Genomic DNA, 20,941 nt, shown 5'->3' with positions numbered 1-20,941 from the left:
CGAGCAACGCTTGCAAATCATTTTCAGTGAATGGGCCCTAGAAAAGTTGGCAGAAAATCCGCTTTTTTATCGACAAATTTTGTTCAGCGATGAGGCTCATTTCTGGTTGAATGGCTACGTAAATAAGCAAAATTGCCGCATTTGGAGTGAAGAGCAACCAGAAGCCGTTCAAGAACTGCCCATGCATCCCGAAAAATGCACTGTTTGGTGTGGTTTGTACGCTGGTGGAATCATTGGACCGTATTTTTTCAAAGATGCTGTTGGACGCAACGTTACGGTGAATGAACACATTTCGAACCGAACACTGATTTTGGTAATAAAATTCAATGATTTGCAAGCGTTGCTCGTTAGTAAGTCTATTCATGATGAAATGTCAAAGCATACTGAGCATCTTTCTCTTTGACACCATGTCTGAAATCCCACGTGATCTGTCAAATACTAATGCATGAAAATCCAAACCTCAAAAAAATCACCCTTTAAAAAAAAAACGTCGGGGAAACTTTGGCTAAAAATCGTCGGAAAAGTAGTACTTTGCTTATAGTGAGGAAAATGACAAAAACATCAAAGTGGCATCACTTGAAACCAATGTAGGCAGTTCAGGTATGTATATAAAATATATCTCTGTCTAACCGATAACAGATTACATAATGTTTGATGGAATTTTAAGTAAAGAAAGAGTTTTGGTTCTCAGACCAAGCTTTTTTAGTGTCATTTATATATAACCCTAACCGAAGATGAAGGCGACCACCGTTGCGCAGAGGTTAGCATATTTGTGAAGGATCTAGCCAAGTATCTCTACGAAATGGTATCACTATGCGACTCGCCATTCGAACTCGGCACATCGTTAAGCTAAAACTTTAATCCGACTGCACTCTTTAATAAAGGAGAAGTATTCTTTGTACGTCAATGAAAGCCGAAGACAAAGGGCTTGCGATAAATCCGCGATATACATATATCGGAGATGGTTGAGCGAATTTGCGATTGTATAATGATAGTTACCCAAAAACACAAATCAGATATTCAAATTTCGAGTCAATCAACTAGGGGAAACGCCCCACCCTAAAACCCCCAAGCGGGCATATAGATGGGTACAATATGGGACTTAAATGGAAGATATCTGGGACTCGAGCACGAATCTCATATAGAACTCGGAGGACAAGTTTTAGGAGTCCGTGTCGCTCCCAAAGCTTTCTTTAGGCTAAATAAAATGAAAAATTCTTGCTTGAAAAGGTACTAAATTCGTCGCGGGGTACTACGGTACTCTTTGGTTGGAAAAAGTACTAAAGTACTGACTTTTCCATCCCTGATGTACACTGACCTATTAGTCTTTTGGTAAAAAGTGGTGTCTAAATTTAGCGATATAATCCGATAAAGGCTTATATTGGAAAATGAATATAATTCAGTGCAAAAATCTTATTTTCTGGAATGCCAATACTCCATCTTGTAAAACGTGGTATATTGTGTACAGATATAGATGTTACAATACATCCTCCTTGTACTATTATTTCATCTATTCGTCTTCATACTTCAAATTTTAGTTTTATGAATGGCACTTGTACACCATGTAATCTTCTTCTGTAGCGAAAGCTCCGAATTGTGGAACTGCTCGTGTGGTTTTAAATTTGCTGAACTAAATGTGGACCATATTTGTCTAATTTACAGACAATTTGCAAAAATATTGAATTTACATTTTAAAATACCATATCACAAGATGTGTGACTAAATATATTTCTATAAAAGGTGTATTTCTACAGATTAGCACATCAGTGTTATAATGGAGACGAAGGTGAAATTTAAATTTCAAAATAATATATTTAAAGCATTAGTGTTAATCAGCATCCTCTATTTGAGTGCGGGACAATCCCAAAAAGTAAAAGACCTTCTGCAATCTGGCCATGATATTCTTGAAGGATTTGAAGTAGAAATACCAAAATATCTACCCAATCATCAGGATCTGGAATACATTTCAAAGCAAACACTTCCTGGTCTACCCGAACAGACATTATTTGAAATAATTAATCAGGCATGTAAGTAAATATTTGGGGCCTAATCTCGAGCTGTCAAATTAACTGTTCGAATGTTGGCGTGCTTTTGACAGACGGTTTGGGTGGTGTTGGGCGGAAATCTCTAGATCGAATTAAGAAGTTTATGGCAATCAAAAACCGTGTATTTTATATATATAACAAATGAAAATTTGCCAATGAATATTCCGTTAGGGGCTAAATTACCCGCCGTTGTTCCAATGAATCGTTCAACAAGGTCTCTATAGACCACAGGAGGTTACGTTAATTTAGGTTACAGTAGAAGTCTGTTATCAGACTCGCTATGAGATTTTAGTCTATTGTAACATCACAGGAACTTAGTCATCACAGGAACTTAATCATCAAGTTGTGAACATAGAAAATGTTACAGATAGTAAGCGATAGTTCTCCTTAAAGTTTAGATAGGGTCACACAATCTTGAAACGTTCATAACCCCCAATTTGAAAACATCTGCTAGCCGTTGCTTTTTGGGCCTTATCTCTATGATATATATGAAGTTATAAATAAAACTTTTCAAGAAATTTATAAGAAATCAAAACAAAGTCTAAAGACGCTCAAACAAAGAAATGATTTCCAATGGCTAAGCGAGCTAATACTTAGATACTGTGAAGTAAGAAACAAACTATATCAAAGTTACAGGAGAAACAAGAGAAATAATGCAAATACTTTAACAATAAATTAAACCAAATCATTGCAAATGCAAAAAATGTAAACCGAAGAAAATAATTTTCAAAAAATAAAAACAACATAAGAGGAACATGATGCTTAATAAATGAGATCATCGGAAAAAAGTCAGATGATGTAGACGAAGTACTCAAAAAAAAAAAACTTTGCATCCATCAGATTCAAACTGTTATTGAAAAATTGTAATAAAATTTAATGAAAATTTACACAATATAATTCACAAATGTGATATTAACACTTTGAATCACATACCACGTATTACTCGCAATACAACTTTTTTTTGGAAAAACCAGAATATACAACATTCTGATGCGATTTAATGTCAACAAAGGGGCCGGACCTGATGGAATAAGGCCTACAGATATAAAAAAACAATGCTGAAAATCTCACCCCATCACATTAAAAAAAAAAAAAAAATTGTCCGACTAATCTACAAATCCGTGTCGAAGTCGGATTACAACAATTATAGACCTATTTCAACATTACTGGTACTGGAAAAATTTTCGGAAGAAGTAATATCGAGGAGAACAAATAGTTTTTTGCATAAATACAATGTTATAAACCGATGTCAAGTAAAAAAGGCAAACATATTAATTAACTTCTTGGCCATTTCTCATCCAGCATGAATGAACATTCGGATAAAAATATGAACTGCCGTGTGCTTTTCATAGATTTTAGTAAGGCGCTTGACTTGAAACCCCATGCCAATCTTTTAAATACGTTGGATAAAAACGGACTACGAGGTTTAAATTGGTTTAAGAACTATCTATATGGAAGATCTTCAAGAGCAAAATCGATGGTAAATATAACAATGAATTCAATCGTCTTATGGCGTTCCACAAGCGTCAAAGCTTGGGCCAATACTGTATTTAATTTATGTGAATTAACTCATCAACACAATGAAAACAAGTAAAAGCGTGCTAAGTTCGGCCGGGACGAATCTGCCATGGATCGCATTTGTCGCGTTCTTTTCCCGGTATCTCTTCTTAGGCAAAAAAGGATGTAAGAAAAGATTTGCTCTGCTATTAAAACAATATCAAGATATGGTCCGGTTTGGACCACAATTAAATTATATGTTGGAGACCTGTGTAAAATGTCAGCCAATTCGAATAAGAACTGCGCCCTTTGGGGGCTCAAGAAGTAAAATAGAGAGATCGATTTATATGGGAGCTGTATCGGGCTATAGACCGATTCAGACCATAATCACGTATGTCGATGGTCACGAGAGGATCCGTCGTACAAAATTTCAGGCAAATCGGATAATAATTGCGACCTCTAGAGGCTCAAGCCAAGTCAAGATCCCAGATCGGTTTATATGGCAGCTATATCAGGTTATGAACCGATTTGAGCCTTATTTGGCACAGTTGTTAAAAGTAAGAATAAAATACATCATGCAAAATTTCAGCCAAATCGGATAGGAATTGCGCCCTCTAGAAGCTCAAGAAGTCAAGTCCCCAGATCTGTTTATATGACAGCTATAAGAGGTTAGGAACTGATTTGAACCATACTTGGCACAGTTGTTATATATCATAACAAAATACTTCGTGCAAAAATTCATTCAAATCGGATAAGAATTGCGCCCTCAAGTCGCTCAAGAAGTCAAGACCCAAGTTCGGTTTATATGACAAGATCGGTTTATATAACCCAAGATCGGTTTATATGACAGCTATATCAGGTTAAGGACCGATATGAACCATACTGGGCACAGTGGTTGGATATCATAACAAAACATGTCGTGCAAAATTTCATTCCAATCGGATAAGAATTGCGCACTCTAGAGTCTCAAGAAGTCAAGACCCAAGATCGGTTTATATGGCAACTATATGAGGTTATGAACCGATTTGAACCATATTTGGCACAGTTATTGGATATCATAACAAAACATGTCGTGCAAAATTTCATTCCAATCGGATAAGAATTGCGCACTCTAGAGGCTCAAGAAGTGAAGACCCAAGATCGGTTTATATGGCAGCTATATCAAAACATGGGCCGATATAGGCCATTTACAATACCAACCGACCTACACTAATATGAAGTATTTGTGCAAAATTTCAAGCGGCTAGCTTTACTCCTTCAAAAGTTAGCGTGCTTTCGACAAACAGACGGACGGACGGATGGACAGACGTTCAGACATGGCTAGTTCGACTTAAAATGTCATGACGATCAAGACTATATATATTGTACTTTATGGGGTCTTAGACGAATATTGCGAGTAGTTACAAACAGAATGACGAAATTAGTATACCCCCCATCCTATGGTGGAGGGTATAGAAAGTAAACCATTTGCTTATGCACATGATGCAGCTACCTTGGTTACTCACAAAGATTTATCAGGGTCGGAAAAGATTATGCAAGCTGAGTTTAACGTAATAACAAGATAGTGTCATGATAATGGGTTGATAATCAATGCAAGTAAATCCAAAATAATGCATATTCGTCCACCACACCATAAAGCGTCTTATTAATTTCGATAAAATTTGTTAATTTCGATTGTCTACACCGCAATAAAAATTGAGAATGTAACCAAATTCTGGAAACTGTGGACACATACGTGAATATCAGAACAATTTTCAGCGATGGTTATCCCCCTACTAAGGGTCCCCCGTAGCCGAGTTGGTTGCGTGCTTGGATTACCAATGCGGGGGTCGTGGGTTCGATTCCCACCAGAGGCCTTAGTCTGTCGCTACTGTGGTACTACAATGGGCTTAAAATTGTCTAAATGAGTCTGTAAAAGACTGCCACTCTAACCTAACCTAACCACCCCCTTACTAATGCTGTATACATCTGTGAGGTATCCTGCCTTGTTAAATCTTCTCTACCAAGTGGTGTCGCTTTGTCGCGACACACTGTTCGGATTCGGCATAAAAAAGGAGGCCCCTAATCATTAAGCTTAAACTCGAATCGGACTGCACTCATGGGAAATTTAGTAGTTTTAGTGGACACATATAAATAATTAGGCGTAACGGTCGACAAACATTTTAATTGGATGACGCACATAACCCTAAAAGCTTCGACCAACATCTTACGTACTCTGCGAAATGAACAATTATGAACCGCTTCAATTACAAAATAAATATATTTACCTTTGGAGAGTCACAAATACGACATGGAATAACAGCCTTTGGAACTTTCAGTCACTTAATAGTTGTTCAAGAAATCCAAAACAGACTTACAAAAACACGTATGAAAAACAAACCCAAATAACTTATATGGTTTAACACATCTAAGCCTCGATTATCAACCAAATCAAACAATCATAAATTTTATAAAACAACAAAACATTCTAACCGTTAAAAATCTTTTCAAATCTGTAATTATCACACATACAATACATGGAAAAGATAAAAGTCTCTGCTTAAAACACCAAAAATTCGAACAAAAAAATAGGAAGAAGTACATCCACACTAAAAATATAGACCTATATTTAATCGATTAAATATGGTATTGACTCATAAAAAAACATGGTGTTAACTGCTTTAATAATTTTTGACTGCGATTTTCTTTTGTATCACGGCAAGTGATTGGTAAAGAATGCATACATAGGTAAGGTAAGGTTGAAAAGGGGGTGCAAATATTTATCGATTCCATGTCACTTACACATAAACCTAAGCCAGTAATCGGCTTGTAGTGCGCTCCAAAAACTAAAAAGTAACCTTGAAAAAAATTTAAGTTAGGAATTCCGAAGTAAGGGCATGCTAAGTTCGGCCGGGCCGAATCTTATATACCCTCCACCATGGATCGCATTTGTCGATCTCTTTGCGCGGTATCTCTTTTCAGGCAAACAAGGAATAATGGATAAGAATTGCTGTGCTGTTGGAGCTATACCAAGTTATAGTCCAGATTCGGACCATAAATGACCATGATGTTGAAGACCATAGTAGAAGTTATTGGGTGATATTTCAGTCCGTTCGGATAAGAATTGCTCCTTGTAGGGGCTCAAGAAGCATGATCGGGAGATCGGTTTATATATGGGAGCTGTATCAGGCTACGGGTCGATTGGACACGTATGTTGAAGGCTAATGGAGAAGCCATTGTACAAAATTTCAGCCAAGTCGGATAAGAATTGCACCCTTTAGAAGCTTTAGAAGTCAAGATCCCAAATCGGTTTATATGACAGCTATATCAGGTTATGTACCGATTTGTATCATACTAGGCACAGTTTTTGGAAGTCATAACAAAACACTTCATGCAAATTTTAACCAAATCAGATAAGAATTGCACCCTCAAGAGGCCTAAGAAATCAAGATCATCGACATTTCAGCCAAATCGGATGACAATCGCGGCTCTAGTGGCTCTAGAAGTCAAGATCGGTTTATATAGCAGCTATATTAGATTATAGGCCGATTTAAACCATACTTGGGACAATTGTTGGAAGTCATAACAAAACAGTTCATGCAAAATTTCAGCCAAATCGGTGTAAAATTGCGACCTTTAATGGGTCAAGAAGTCTAGATCCAACATCGGTTTATAACGCAGCTATATCACGTTATGGACCGATTGGACCCATACTTTGCACAGTTCTTGGAAGTCATAACAAAACACTTCATGAAAAATTTCAGCCAAATCAGGTAAGAATTGCACCCTTCAGTGGCTCAAGAAATTAAAGATGCAAGATCGGTGTATATGGCAGCTATATCAAAACATTCACCGATTGTCCCATTTAGAATCCCAACCGACCTACTTTAATAACAAGTATTTGCGCAAAATTTGTGCAAAATTTCAAGCGCCTAGCTTTACTCCTTCGTTAGTTAGCGTGCTTTCGACAGAGGGACGGACATGGCTAGATCGACTTTAAATGTCATGACAAACAAGAATACATATACTTTATGGGGTCTCAGTCGAATATTTAGAGTTGTTACAAACAGAATGACGAAATTAGTATACCCTCATCCTGCGGTGGAGGGTTTAAAAATTAGGTATATCTATAGATTCTATAGGGAAGCTGAAGCTGAAATTGGGACAGTGAGTTGTGTTAGGCCCTTCGACATGCTCTTTTATTTTGGCCTAGATCGGTCCAGATTTGGATAAAGCTGCCATATAGATCGATCTCTATGTTTAATGTTGGCTCCATAAAAGGCGCATTTATTAACTGATTTTGCTGAAATTTAACACATTGGCTTATGCTAGGTTTTTCGACATCCGGGTCCTATATTGTTATGATAGGTCTATATTTGGATATATCTGCCAAAAAAGACCAATATGTTGTTCAACAAAACTGAACAGTGACTTGTTTTAATTAGTCCACTCAATGTCCGTGACGAATTTGGTCCATATTTTGATAAAACTGTTATGGCTGCATAAATTATGCATTTTTCATCGGATTATGACGAAAGGTGGTTTACATATATACCCGAGGTGGTGGGTACCCATTATTATAAATAATTCTTCCCAAAGCCTGAAATTCTTCTTAGGATGGGGGTATAAAATTTGGTCATACCGTTTGTAACACCTCGAAATATTCGTCTAAGACCCCATAAATTATACAATATATATTCTGGATCGTCCCGACATTCTGAGTCGGTCTAGCCATATCCGTCCGTCCGTCTGTCGAAATCACGACAGAGGTCGAAATTTTGCACAGATACTAAATATCGGTGTAGGTCGTTGGGGACTGCAAATGGGGAATATCGGTTCAGATTTAGATATTGCTCCCATATAAGCCGATCTCCCGATTTGACTTCTTGAGCACCTGGAAACCTCAATTTCCATCCGGTTTGGCTTAAATATTGCACATAGTGTTCTCTTATGACTTATGAAATGTGCCAAGTATGGTTCAAATCGGTCTGTTACCTGAAATAGCTCCCTTATAAGCCCATCTCCCGATTTGATATCTTGAGTCCCTGGAAGCAATTTTTGTCCGATTTGACTTCTTGATTCCCTGAAAACGTCAATTTTTGTCCGATTTGGCTGAAATTTTGCATGTAGTGTTCTGTTATGACTTCCAACAACTGCGCCTTGTACGGTCTAAATCGGTCTATAGGTCTGATAACTGCAGTGTATACACAATGCATGACATGAAGCTTAAACCCCCAACTTTTGCCAATAGCTCTCTTGCAGGTGTATAGAGCAAGAGTTGCCTTTCTTACCCTTTCCAACACTCTTGATTTGAAGTTCAATTTCCTGTCTAGCATAACACCCAAGTATTTACGCTTACAGTATATGGAACACCCTCTCCTCCCAAGGAGACACGTACGACTGTGGGTAATATGTATTACCTGCTGAAATGAACTTTTAGAACGGACGAAACGCGCCCTATAGTGGTTGGTGTGCTGGGATCTTAGGCTTTTCTTTTCTACTGCAAGAAAAATCTTCGATCATTAAGCTCGTCCCGAAAGAGAAACAAACGAAAAATTAGGAAATAGCGAGATGTTGCTGTTGTGTAGCGTTCGAAGCCATAAACACAACTTCCGTTCGAAGCCAAAACACAACTGTATACCATGGAGGTATTTGTACTTGTGTGGAAAATAAGTCCATTACTGCAACGAGAAACAGTTGCGGCGGAAAAGCTAGTGTGAAAGTTGTCAAACTAGGGTTTGTATCACACTTACATCGTAAACACATTTTCTCGGTATATTCGATATAAGTACGATCTACAAATGTATGTCAACCATATGTGGTTGAAAAGTCCCCTAACCCAGGACAAAACGCATCCACAGTGGTTGGTGTGTTGTTATCTTTGGCTTTCCTTTTCCATTGCAAGAAAAATCTTCGATCATTTAACTCGTCTCGAAAGAGAAACAAACGAAAAATTAGAAAATAAATGATTTTCGCCCTAACAACCAAAAATACTTGAAAACAAGTAAAAAGGCGGCCGGGCCGAACTTTGGATACCCACCACCTCAGGTATATATGTAAACCACCTTTCACCAACGTCCGGTGAAAATTGCATACCTTATGTCCCATAACAGTTATATCGAAATATGATCCGATTTGGACCAAATTTTAATAAGTACAAGTCATTGTTCAGTTGTGTATAACAAAATATTGGTATTTTTAGTTTTTAGCTATATCTAAAAATAAACCGATCTGAACCATATACAACATGGATACAACAATGTGTCAAATTTCAGTTAAATCGGATTATAAATGCGCCTTTTTTTGGGGCCAAGACTTTAAATCGAGATATCGGTCTATATGGCAGCTATATGCAAATCCTGATCGATCTAGACCAAATCCAGAAATATGTGGAGTGTTTTAACTTAACTCTCTGTCCCAAATTTTGGCGAAATCAGACAATAAATGCGCCTTTTATGGACCCAAAACATTAAATCGAGAGATCGGTCTATATGGCAGCTATATCCAAATCTGGACCGATCTGAGTGAAATTGAAGAAGGATGTCGAAGGGCCTAACACAACTCACTGTCCCAAATTGCGGCGACATCCGACAATAAATGCGCTTTTTATGGCCCCAAAACCTAAAACCGAGAGATCGGTCTATATACCAGCTATATCCAAATCTGGACCGATCTGTGCCATAATGCAGAAGTATGTCAAGGGGCTGAACTTAACTCACTGTCCCAAATTTCGGCGACATCGGACAAAAAATGCGCCTTTTATGCGCCTAAGACCCTAAATAGGAGGATCGGTCTACATGGCAGCTATATTCAAATCTGGACTGATCTGGGCCAAATTGACGTAGAATGTCGAGGGGCCTAACACAACTCACTGTCCCAAATTTCAGCAACATCTGATAATAAATGTGGCTTGTATGGGCCTAAGATCCTAAATCGGAGGATCGGTCTATATGGCAGCTATATCCAAATCTGGACCGATCTGGGCCAAATTGACGAAGGATGTCGAAGGGTCTAACACTCACTGTAGCAAATTTCAGCAAAATCGAATAATAAATGTGGCTTTTATGGACCTAAGACCCTAAATGGGAGGATCGGTCTATATGGCAGCTATATCCAAATCTGTACCGATCTGGGCCAAATTGACGGAGGATGTCGAGGAGCCTAACACAACTCACTGTCCCAAATTTCAGCAAAATCGGATAATAAATGTGGCTTTTATTGTCCTAAGGCCCTAAATGGGAGGATCGGTCTATATGGCAGCTACATCCAAATCTGGACTAATCTGGGCCAAATTGACGAAAGATATCGAAGGGCCTAACACAATTCACTGTCCCAAATTTCAGCAAAATCGGAAAATAAATGTGGCTTTTAGGGACCTAAGACCCTAAATCGGAGGATCGGTCTATATGACATCTATATCCAAATCTGGACCAATCTAGGCCAAATTGACGGAGAATGTTGAAGGGCCTAGCACAACTCACTGTCCCAAATGTTAGCAAAATCGGGAGGATCGGTCTATATGGCAGCTACATCCAAATCTGGACTAATCTGGGCCAAATTGACGAAAGATATCGAAGGGCCTAACACAATTCACTGTCCCAAATTTCAGCAAAATCGGAAAATAAATGTGGCTTTTAGGGACCTAAGACCCTAAATCGGAGGATCGGTCTATATGACATCTATATCCAAATCTGGACCAATCTAGGCCAAATTGACGGAGAATGTTGAAGGGCCTAGCACAACTCACTGTCCCAAATGTTAGCAAAATCGGATAATAAATGTGGCTTTTATGGGCCCAAGACCCTAAATCGGAGGATCGGTCTATATGCGGGCTATATCAAGATATTTTCCGATATAGCCCATCTTCGAACTTAACCTGCTTATGGACAAAAAAGAATCTGTGCAAAGTTTCAGCTCAATATCTCATTTTTTGAAGACTGTAGCATGATTTCGACAGACAGACGGACGGACATATCTAGATCGTCTTAGATTTTTACTCCGATCAAGAATATATATACTTTATAGGGTCGGAAATGGATATTTCGATGTGTTGCAAACGAAACGAAAAAATGAATATACCCCCATCCTTCGGTGGTGGGTATAAAAAGATTGCGTTGGCTGGAAAATCACAACTTACCCCCCTCAAAGTGGCCAAATGGTTCGGCCAGCGAAGACCCCGCTTTAGTTGCAATCAAATTGCTTTAGAATTATCCCGTGAAAGGATGCAAAATACATTGAAAAACGAGCTCAAAGTAAAGCCTTATAAGTACCAAAAAGCACAAGAGCAAAGTAGTTGCTTCGTCTCTGAATATCGTGTTCTCTAACGAGAACAATTTCCCAACTGAACAATTCGTTAACTCCCAAAATGATCCTGTGACCGTAAACGAGCGCGCGAATGAGAACTGGAACCTACAAACGGCCTCCCGAATCCTACGGACGGTCACCCGGAGAGAGGTTTTGGCAGCTGCGACCGCCAATGACCACCCTCCAATCGTTTTCATCGAGCCTTGCGTCAAGTTAATGGAGACTTATTATCGGCAGAACGTTTTGATTGATACCAGGTTCGTATTTTGCAATCTACGAAGGCATTTGTGGTTCGAATTTCCTTTTTTATCCATGATTTGATCCAATTTCTACTAAATGTTGTTCCAGAATTCGTTCAGAAATTCGGGAAACATATCCGCTTTCATTCAGACTCAACATAAGAGTTCAGTTAAAACTCCTAACGACAACTTTAAAATTACCCTCCGAATTTCCCAAAACTTTGGTTCAGAATTCTATGCAAAATGTCGGCGAAAACATCAGATTTCCCTCCGACAGTTCGGTCGGAAAACTCATCAACCACTCCATATATTATTCGTTACAATTTCGGACGAATTTGGCGACTTTCGTATAGACTTGTGAACGAACTCTGAGCGTTTGGATCACTGGGTATATACGAGTAACTTTAAAAAATAGCTCTATGGCACTTGGTCTCTTATTTCCATAATCATTTAAGAGATATAATTTCTTTGCAGGTTCTATCTACTTGGATTCGGGTAAAATAGACCCTCGCATAACTCCAAAGGCTGAGAATATAAATTTCCAGTTAAGAGCCCCTTGTAAAAATATAAGCATACCCATTCTGGAGGCTGATAAAATAGTCGATCTTCCGGAGTTTGACGTTAATGGACAAGTTGTCATTTACATAAGCGGCTGGAGGACTACAATAAATGGAACCACTGAAACTCAAGATATGGCCAATGCATTCAATTGTAGAGGTGGCTACAATTTTCTGGTAAGTAATGTTCAAACATTATTAATTATATTAAGACTAATATTTGTAAATATGATTTGAAAACATTTTTTTTGTTTTTTTAAGTATGTTGACCCTTCGAATTATGTACAAACTATTTATACATGGTCTGCTTTTAATACAGAAGCTGTGGGCGCTTTTGTAGCCGAGGGAATTGTGAAATTGGTCAAAAAAATTCCTTTGAAAAATATTTACTTGATAGGTCACAGTCTGGGAGCTCAAATGGTGGGAAAGGCTGGTCGCCAGTTCACAAATCTGACTGGACAATATATTCCACGTATAACTGGATTGGATCCTGCCAATCCATGTTTCAATGAGGGTGAAGTGTTATCCGGTATTCTCCGTGGCGATGCAGATTTTGTCGATATAATACATACGAATCCTGGAGTGCTCGGAAAAAAGGAACCCAGAGGTAATGTTGACTTTTACGTCGAAGGCTATGGCCCAATCAAACCACGCTGCACGAAATTTGGTTGTTCCCATAAACGTGCTGTTAAATATTATACTGAGAGTGTCTACCCGGGACATGAAAGTGATTTCCTTGCAAAACGTTGTAATTCATTAATCAGCCTGAACACTGGTCGTTGCGATGGACCCGAATATCCGATGGGTTTTGCTACACCATCGAACTTGAACGGAAAATTTTTCTTAAATGTAAACGGCGTGCCGCCTTATGGTAAAAATGCCACGACAGGAATAGAATCTAATGCCTGTGGTCTTTGCACAAAATAATGCATCAAGGGAGTTGGTGCCCAGTACTGCATTTCTGTAACTTCTAACGAACATCCTTTAGTTAAATTTGTCGACAAAAAAATCGTTTGCACTGTTTTTTCTCTTTGGCAACTCTACCCAAGAAAAAAAAAAACGAAAAGCACAAAAAGGAATCGGCAAAAATAATTAATAATTCATAGTCTGTAATTTTAAAAACATCAAAAATCTAAATAAAATGTACACAATTAATAAAAGAAAAGTGTTATCAATACCAATTTATTCATATAAAACTTTTGCGGCATTTCTTTTCATACTACAAATGCCCGCTACCACGCTTATTAATCGATTGTGCACACGTATCCGAAATGTTTTCAGAAAAAGGATAAAAACACGAGAAAAATCCTCTAAAGTCACTGTGTGTAATGGTTTTTATTTCTCGTCGCTAAAGTAAGCACCAAATAATTGTCTGTCGTTTAGTTGACGATTTTCTTTTCGTTAGCGAAAACAGCTGATTTTAATGATGTCGACTATCGCTAAAAGTCGCTACTGAAAACCAAATTCGTCAACTTTACTGTTATCGCTTTTTAACTTAACGATTTTCGTTAAAATAGTTTACAGAATTCAAAGATTATTATTATTATTAATTTATATCTTTATAAATAACTAAAATATAAACTTGTTAATCTATAAAATATATTGCTTTATATTGAACAATAATCATAATTGGTATACACCGTGCAAATTTCCAAATTTGTCTATGAACATTTCATTAAGGAACAGGAGCGAACTTCTCACATATCAATGAGTGCTGTCTGAATCAGGTTTTAAGCTCAATGATAAGGGGCCTCCTTTTTACAGACGAGTCTGAACGGCGCACGGTGGGGAATTTGACCTCAAAAGTGTCGTTTAAATCATCGGACAGGCCTATCTTCATGAAATTCGGCAAATATGTCAAAATATGTCAGTGTAGAAAAAGAAAAAAATTAAAGTTTGAAGCAAATCGGTTCAGATTTATATATACTAGCTGGACAGGGCCCGCTCCGCTGTGCCTTATTTCACTTTAATTTTATCTGAGCCCTATACTGACACGGGCAGGAAATAAGTCCTGTTTTCGGCCTTTCAGATATTTTGCCCCAATGTGGATATATTTTTCGCGCTCTATTCCCAAATACCTTTTATTTGAGCCTTATATTGCTGTGATCGGTAAATATATCCGGTATGGAGGTATTTGGGTGGTGAGGTGAACACCCGTATATCAGATTCGTGATCCATTCTCAAATAACTTTCATTTGAGACCCATATCGCCTTGACCCGTAAATATGTAAGTCCGATTTATGGGTGTTTTCGGGGTGAGTTGGTCCCCAGACACTCGCATCGTGTTCTTCTCTCAAATACCATTTATTTTAACCCCATATTGCCATTGGTTAGATGGAAGTTTATGGGATGGGGCATACCCCAAACACTTGACCCCAAATTGGTTATCATATTCCTTTTCTAATCTCAAAATCCTTTCATTTTGGAGAAGGGGAAGTGCCCCAAATACATGGTCCCACATTTGGAAATAAGATTTGTATACTACCCCAAAATTCCTTTACCTGAGCCCCTTATTACGATGGTTAATAAATATTTGCTGTTTGTGGGGTGATTTTAGAAAGGAGTAGACCTTCAGAAAGTTTATCCCGAAAATGGGTATCAATTTCGTGGTCTACTCCCCAATACTTTTCATTTGAGCTCCACATTGCCAGCGGACTGAAAGTTGGATATCAAATTCGTTTTCTAATCTCAAACTCCTTATTGCGAAAGTCAGCAAATATGTCCGTTTTGTGGAGAGCTCCACTTTCTTTAAGACCCAAATTGCCCATGGTGAGCAAATACGTCCTATTTGGGGATTGTTACCCGATAACATGGGAAGTCCCCTAGACACAGTTGGTCCCGAATGTTGATGTCAGATTCGTGGTCTACTCCAAAATACCTTTCATTTGCACCACATATTTGCATAGTCGGCAAACATGTCCGGTTTGGGGGGTGTTTTCGGGGATGGTTCGGTCACTCAGTGATTTTCTTTGAAAATATATATTTGCTTCGTATTCTACTCTAAAGTACCTCTTATTGGAGCCCCATATTGCAATGGTTAGCAAATACTTCCTATTTGAGTGGTGTTATGGGTGGGTTGTGTCAATAGAAACTTTCCGAATATTGATATCCGATTCATGCGGTACTTCTAAAGACCTTTCATTTGAGGCCCATATTGCCATGCTCGTAAATTTGTGCTTTTTTGGGGAGGGGAGGTCCCCAAAATACTTGGTTCCACATTTGGATATCATATTTGTATGGGTTGCCTAAAAAGTAATTGCGGATTTTTTAAAAGAAAGTAAATGCATTTTTAATAAAACTTAGAATGAACTTTAATCAAATATATAATTGCCATTTTGTTCGATAACCTTTTGCCATCTTCCTGGCAAATTTAGTATTCCACGCTCATAGAACTTCTGGCCTTTATCTGCAAAAACTGAACCAAGTGCGATTTTATAGCCTCATCATTGCCGAAAGTTTTACCATTTAAGGAGTTCTGCAAAGATCGAAATAAATGGTAGTCTGATAATGCAAGGTCAGGGCTATATGGTGGATGCATCAAAAGTTCCCAGCCAAGCTCACTCAGTTTTTGGCGAGTGACCAAAGATGTGTGCGGTCTAGCGTTGTCCTGGTGGAATACGACACCTTCACGATTGACCAATTCTGGTCGCTTCTCCTTGATGGCTGTATCCAATTTGTCCAATTGTTGACAGTAAACATCCGAATTAATCGTTTGGTTCCTTGGAAGCAGCTCAAAATATACCACACCCTTCCAATCCTACCAAACAGACAGCATAACCTTCTTTTGGTGGATATCAGCCTTTGAAGTGGTTTGAGCTGGTTCACCATGCTTGGACAATGATCGTTTTCGACTAACGTTGTTGTAAACAATCCATTTTTCATCTCCAGTTATGATTCGTTTCAAAAACGGATCGAATTCATTGGGTTTAAGGTGCATATCACAAGCGTTGATTCGGTTTGTTAAATGAATTTCTTTCAATACATGTGGTACCCATATTAAAATTGACGCCAAACAAACAAATGTAAACAAAATTTCGATCACTTTTTTTCTAAAGCAAGCTAAAAGTAACAGCTGATAACTGTAATAAGAAAGAATGCAATTACAGAGTCACAAGCCGTTGACTATATTACCGACAATTACTTTTTGGGCAACCCAATATTTTACACTCAAATACCTTCTATTTGAGCCCCATATTGCGATGGTGTTTTTAGGGAGGAGAGGCCCCCCTAACACTTGTTCGCACATTTTGATATCAGATTCGTATTCTACTCGTAAATACCTTTCAGTTGAGTCCCATATTGCCATGGTCGGAAAATATGTCCGATTTTGGGGTGTTTTGGGGATTGGGGTGGTCCCCCACACACTTGGTCTCACATTTGTGTATCAGATTTGTAGTCTACCCTTAAAAACCTTTCAGTTGAGTCCCATATCGTCGTGATTCGCCTATATATATATTTGGTAGGTTTTGGGGTGGGGGAGGGGCACCCACTAGATACCCCATCCGAAATTGGTATACCAAATTTTTATTTTTAGGGTACTATAAAAGAGCACATAAAATTTCGCTTAAATCGCACTACTAATCGCCGAGATCTGGCGTTTCTGAAATTTAGGGTAAGGTGGAGGGTCCGCACCCCTTCAGATATCAAAAAATGTAGTGCCCTATTTTTACCACGAGATCATTATGCACCATCTGTGAAAGTTACAAGAAAATCGGTTCAGTCGTTCTTGAGTCTATACGGACCAGACAAACAATCAATCCAATTTTTATACCCACCACCGAAGGATGGGGGTATATTCATTTTGTCATTCCGTTTTCAACATATCGAAATATCCATTTCCGACTCTATAAAGTATAAATATTCATGATCAGCGTAAAAATCTAAGACAATCTAGCCATGTCCGTCCGTCTGTCTGTTGAAATCACGCTACAGTCTTTAAAAATAGAGATATTGAGCTGAATTTTTGTACCGATTCTTTTTTTTTAAGATTAAGTTCGAAGATGAGCTATATCGGACTATATCTTGATATGGCCCCCATATAGACCGATCCGCTGATTTAGGGTCTTAGGGCCATATAAGCCACATTTATTATCCAATTTCGCTGAAATTTGGGACATACTTCTGCAATATGGCACAGATCGGTTTAGATTTGAATATAGCTGCCATATAGACCGATCTCTTGATTTAAGGTTTTACGCCCATAAAAGGCGCATTTATAGTCCGATAATTTGGGACAATAAGTTGTGTTAGGCCCCTCGACATACTTCTGCAATTTGGCCCAAATCAGTCCAGATCTTTATATAGCTACCATTCAGAGCGATCTCTCGATTTAAAGTCATGGGCTAAAAAAAGGCGCATTTATTGTCCGAGGTCGCCGAAATTTGGGACAGTGAGTTAAATAAAGCCTCTCGACATACTTCTGCAATATGGCACAGATCGGTCCAGATTTCGATATAGCTGCCATATAGACCGATCTCTCGATTTAAGGTTTTGGGCCCATAAAAGGCGCATTTATTGTCCGATATCGCCGAAATTTGAGACAGTGAGTTGTGTTGGGCCCTTCGACATCCTTCTTCAATTTGGCCCAGATCGGTTCAGATTTGAATTTAGATAGATTTAGATTTGCATATAGTTTCGATATCTAAAATGTTTGGTATATTGCTTTAAAGTGATACAACATCAACATTTAACAACCGATCAGGCCAAAATTAACTGAAAATGTTGTCGGCGCATAAGAGAAAATCTATTTTTATAGGGTAGTGTGTTTAAAGATATCGCTGAATATAGTTTTACATATATAATATTAGGAAAATAGATCTGCATGAAATCTTAGATCCCTTATTCATACTTTAATAATCTTTAGTGGATGTAAACAACGGTAGGAACTAGAAGTAATCTTCCTTCTTCAGTTCCTGTGGTATCACATTGGACGAGAACGTCTAAGTGAGTCTGATGACAGACTGCCACTTAAACCTAACCAAGTCCCAAATTATTCTGATTTTGTCGTCAAAATCGGAAGCGCGATTTTGATGTTAGACCAATGTTTTTTTGGCAAATATTCTTGTAATGTGACTTAGATTACGATTTTCCCAACCGTCTACAATTAGCAATGGTTTTCATTAAGTTTTTTTTATAGTTTGGCAGCATTGCGCTTGAAAAAGCTGAACAGAATACTCAGCTTATCTCTGAGAATATGAATTATTTGTGAAATTTATTTTTTTTTTTCAAAAAATAATTGTTTTTGACTTGGCAACTCTATAGAGTCACTAAATTATAATCTTCTCCTTGTCCCTCTTTATTCAGCGCAGCTAAGTCGTTAAGTTCGTCTCGCTCTTACTGGCAGCATCTGATCTTGAATTGTTTTCCCAAATCTATGATAGTGTCTCAGGAGTATTAAGCTGAAGTGATTGTGAACCTTGAGTGAAACTTGCAGGATATATATGTATATTCGTGTAAAAATATTCAAAATAAATCAAATATCATTACACCACTACTAACGAGTGCTCATTTGTAAAACTTTTAATTTTTTTTGGCATATCCTTAACAAAGTGACCAAAAGTGTTCCAATCAGAAAATAAAGCTTTGCTGTATTTACATTAAATAATTAAATGCTACTGACTTCATCAAGTTAAATAGTTCCAACATAAGAATTAAGTGCAAAATTTAGTTTGTGACATTATTTGAATGAGATTTAGTGGCCTCTTTGGCCAACCAAAAATTTTTCGAGAATGAAGCAAGGTAAGTTTGTCTTTTATTTTTATTTATTTATCTGCATATGTATGCATTAAGTTGATTTAAAAAGAGGTATCAGTTGTTCGCTGCCTCAAACAGGGGATTTGGTGAACAAATTTTGTAGAGTTAAAAATTGGTTACTAATAGCGCCACCTGTATATCATTTTCATCTGATTGAATCCGGTTAATTTCTCATTGTGACTTGAACGACCACGGGGTTTAGGTCTGTGGTGCAATGAAAGGTGAACTACGTTTATTCACCAAATTGGCTGTTTGCATTTTACTTAAGTCGTTGTCACACTCTATGTTCCTTTTATACCCACCACCGTAGGATAGAGTGTATATTCATTTAGTCATTCCGTTTGAAACACATCGAAATATCAATTTCTGACCCTACAAAGTGTATATATTTCGGATCGTCTTAAAATTCTAAGACGATTTAACGATGTCCGTGTGTCTGTCCGTCTATCTGTTTGTCCGTCCGTCTGTTGTAATCATTCTACACGCTGGTTAAGTTCTTGCACTGACCAAATCGGACCATATTTGTATATAGCTGCTATATAGACCGATTTGGCGGTAAAGGGTCTTATACCCATAAATGCTTTATTTTTTAACCGATTTCGCTGAAATTTTAACAGTGAGTTGTTCTAAGCTAGTGAATAGTTTAAGGCTTCCCGACATCTGACCTAAATATGGTTCAGATCGGACTATATTTAGATATAGCTGCCATATAGACCGCTCCCGATAAAGGGTCTAAAGCCCATAAAAGCTCTGAACTTAATACCTTTTTACTTGTTTTTTTATTAAATACGAATTATCAGTTTCATATCACATGTTTTCATCGGGGGCATACATGAAATACGCTTTGCTCTGTATGGCGCCTGATGTTCAATGGCATTTTCCTTTTTGTTTATACCCTGCACCACCACTGTGGTACAGGGTATTATAGATTTGTGCATTTGTTTGCAACGCTATGAAGGAGAAGAGCTAGACCCATCGATAAGTATACGGATCGGCTTAGAATCACTTCCTGATTCGATTTAGCTATGTCCATCTGTCTGTCAGTCCATGTATTCTTGTAAGCAAGGTACGGGTCGCATTTGTTGTCCGATTTTCATAAAATTTAGCATAAGTGTCTTTTTTGGTCCAAGGACGATTTTGAAAAAAATCGGTCCAAATTTAGATATAGCTCCCATATATATCTTTCATCCGATGTGCCCTTTTAAAGCTGTAGAAGCCACAATTTTGGTCCGATCCTTACAAAATTTGGCACGAAGTGTTTTTTTTGACGAACCAAAATGCTAGCAAAATTTTATTGAAATCGGTCTAGACTTAGATATAGCTCCCATATATATATTTCATCCGATATGGCCTTTTAAATCTGTAGGAGCCGCAATTTTGGTACGATCTCTACCAAATTTGGCATGAAATATTTCGCCTGACGTCCCAATATGTGTGCAAAATTTCATCTAAATCGGTTCAGATTTAGATATAGCTCCCATGTATAACTTTCGTCCGATTTGACCTATAAAGGCTGTAGAAATCACAATTTTGATCTGATCTTTACAAAATTTGGCACGAAGTACTT

General features: G+C 37.9%; 1 protein-coding gene across 1 annotated transcript; it reads left to right on the top strand.

Annotated features, from left to right (window-relative positions):
• Positions 1-1,774: 1,774 nt before the first annotated feature.
• Positions 1,775-13,786, top strand: LOC106088905 (vitellogenin-1-like). Its single transcript, XM_059367178.1, has 3 exons — positions 1,775-2,027; positions 12,539-12,798; positions 12,883-13,786. Exons 1-3 carry the CDS (start codon positions 1,775-1,777, stop codon positions 13,546-13,548), a joined length of 1,179 nt encoding a protein of 392 aa, XP_059223161.1. The 3' UTR covers positions 13,549-13,786.
• Positions 13,787-20,941: the final 7,155 nt, after the last annotated feature.

Source organism: Stomoxys calcitrans, chromosome 4 (assembly GCF_963082655.1).
Source record: "Stomoxys calcitrans chromosome 4, idStoCalc2.1, whole genome shotgun sequence".
Taxonomy (NCBI): domain Eukaryota; kingdom Metazoa; phylum Arthropoda; class Insecta; order Diptera; family Muscidae; genus Stomoxys; species Stomoxys calcitrans.
The sequence above is the reverse complement of the archived record's forward strand: the minus strand, read 5'-3'. Positions and strand labels throughout refer to the sequence as shown.

Coding starts and splice junctions, on each gene's coding strand:
- LOC106088905 (XM_059367178.1), top strand. CDS start 1,775: ATGGAGACGAAGGTGAAATTTAAATTTCAAAATAATATATTTAAAGCA. Junction 2,028..12,538: donor TGAAATAATTAATCAGGCAT/GTAAGTAAATAT, acceptor ATTTCTTTGCAG/GTTCTATCTACTTGGATTCG. Junction 12,799..12,882: donor GAGGTGGCTACAATTTTCTG/GTAAGTAATGTT, acceptor TGTTTTTTTAAG/TATGTTGACCCTTCGAATTA.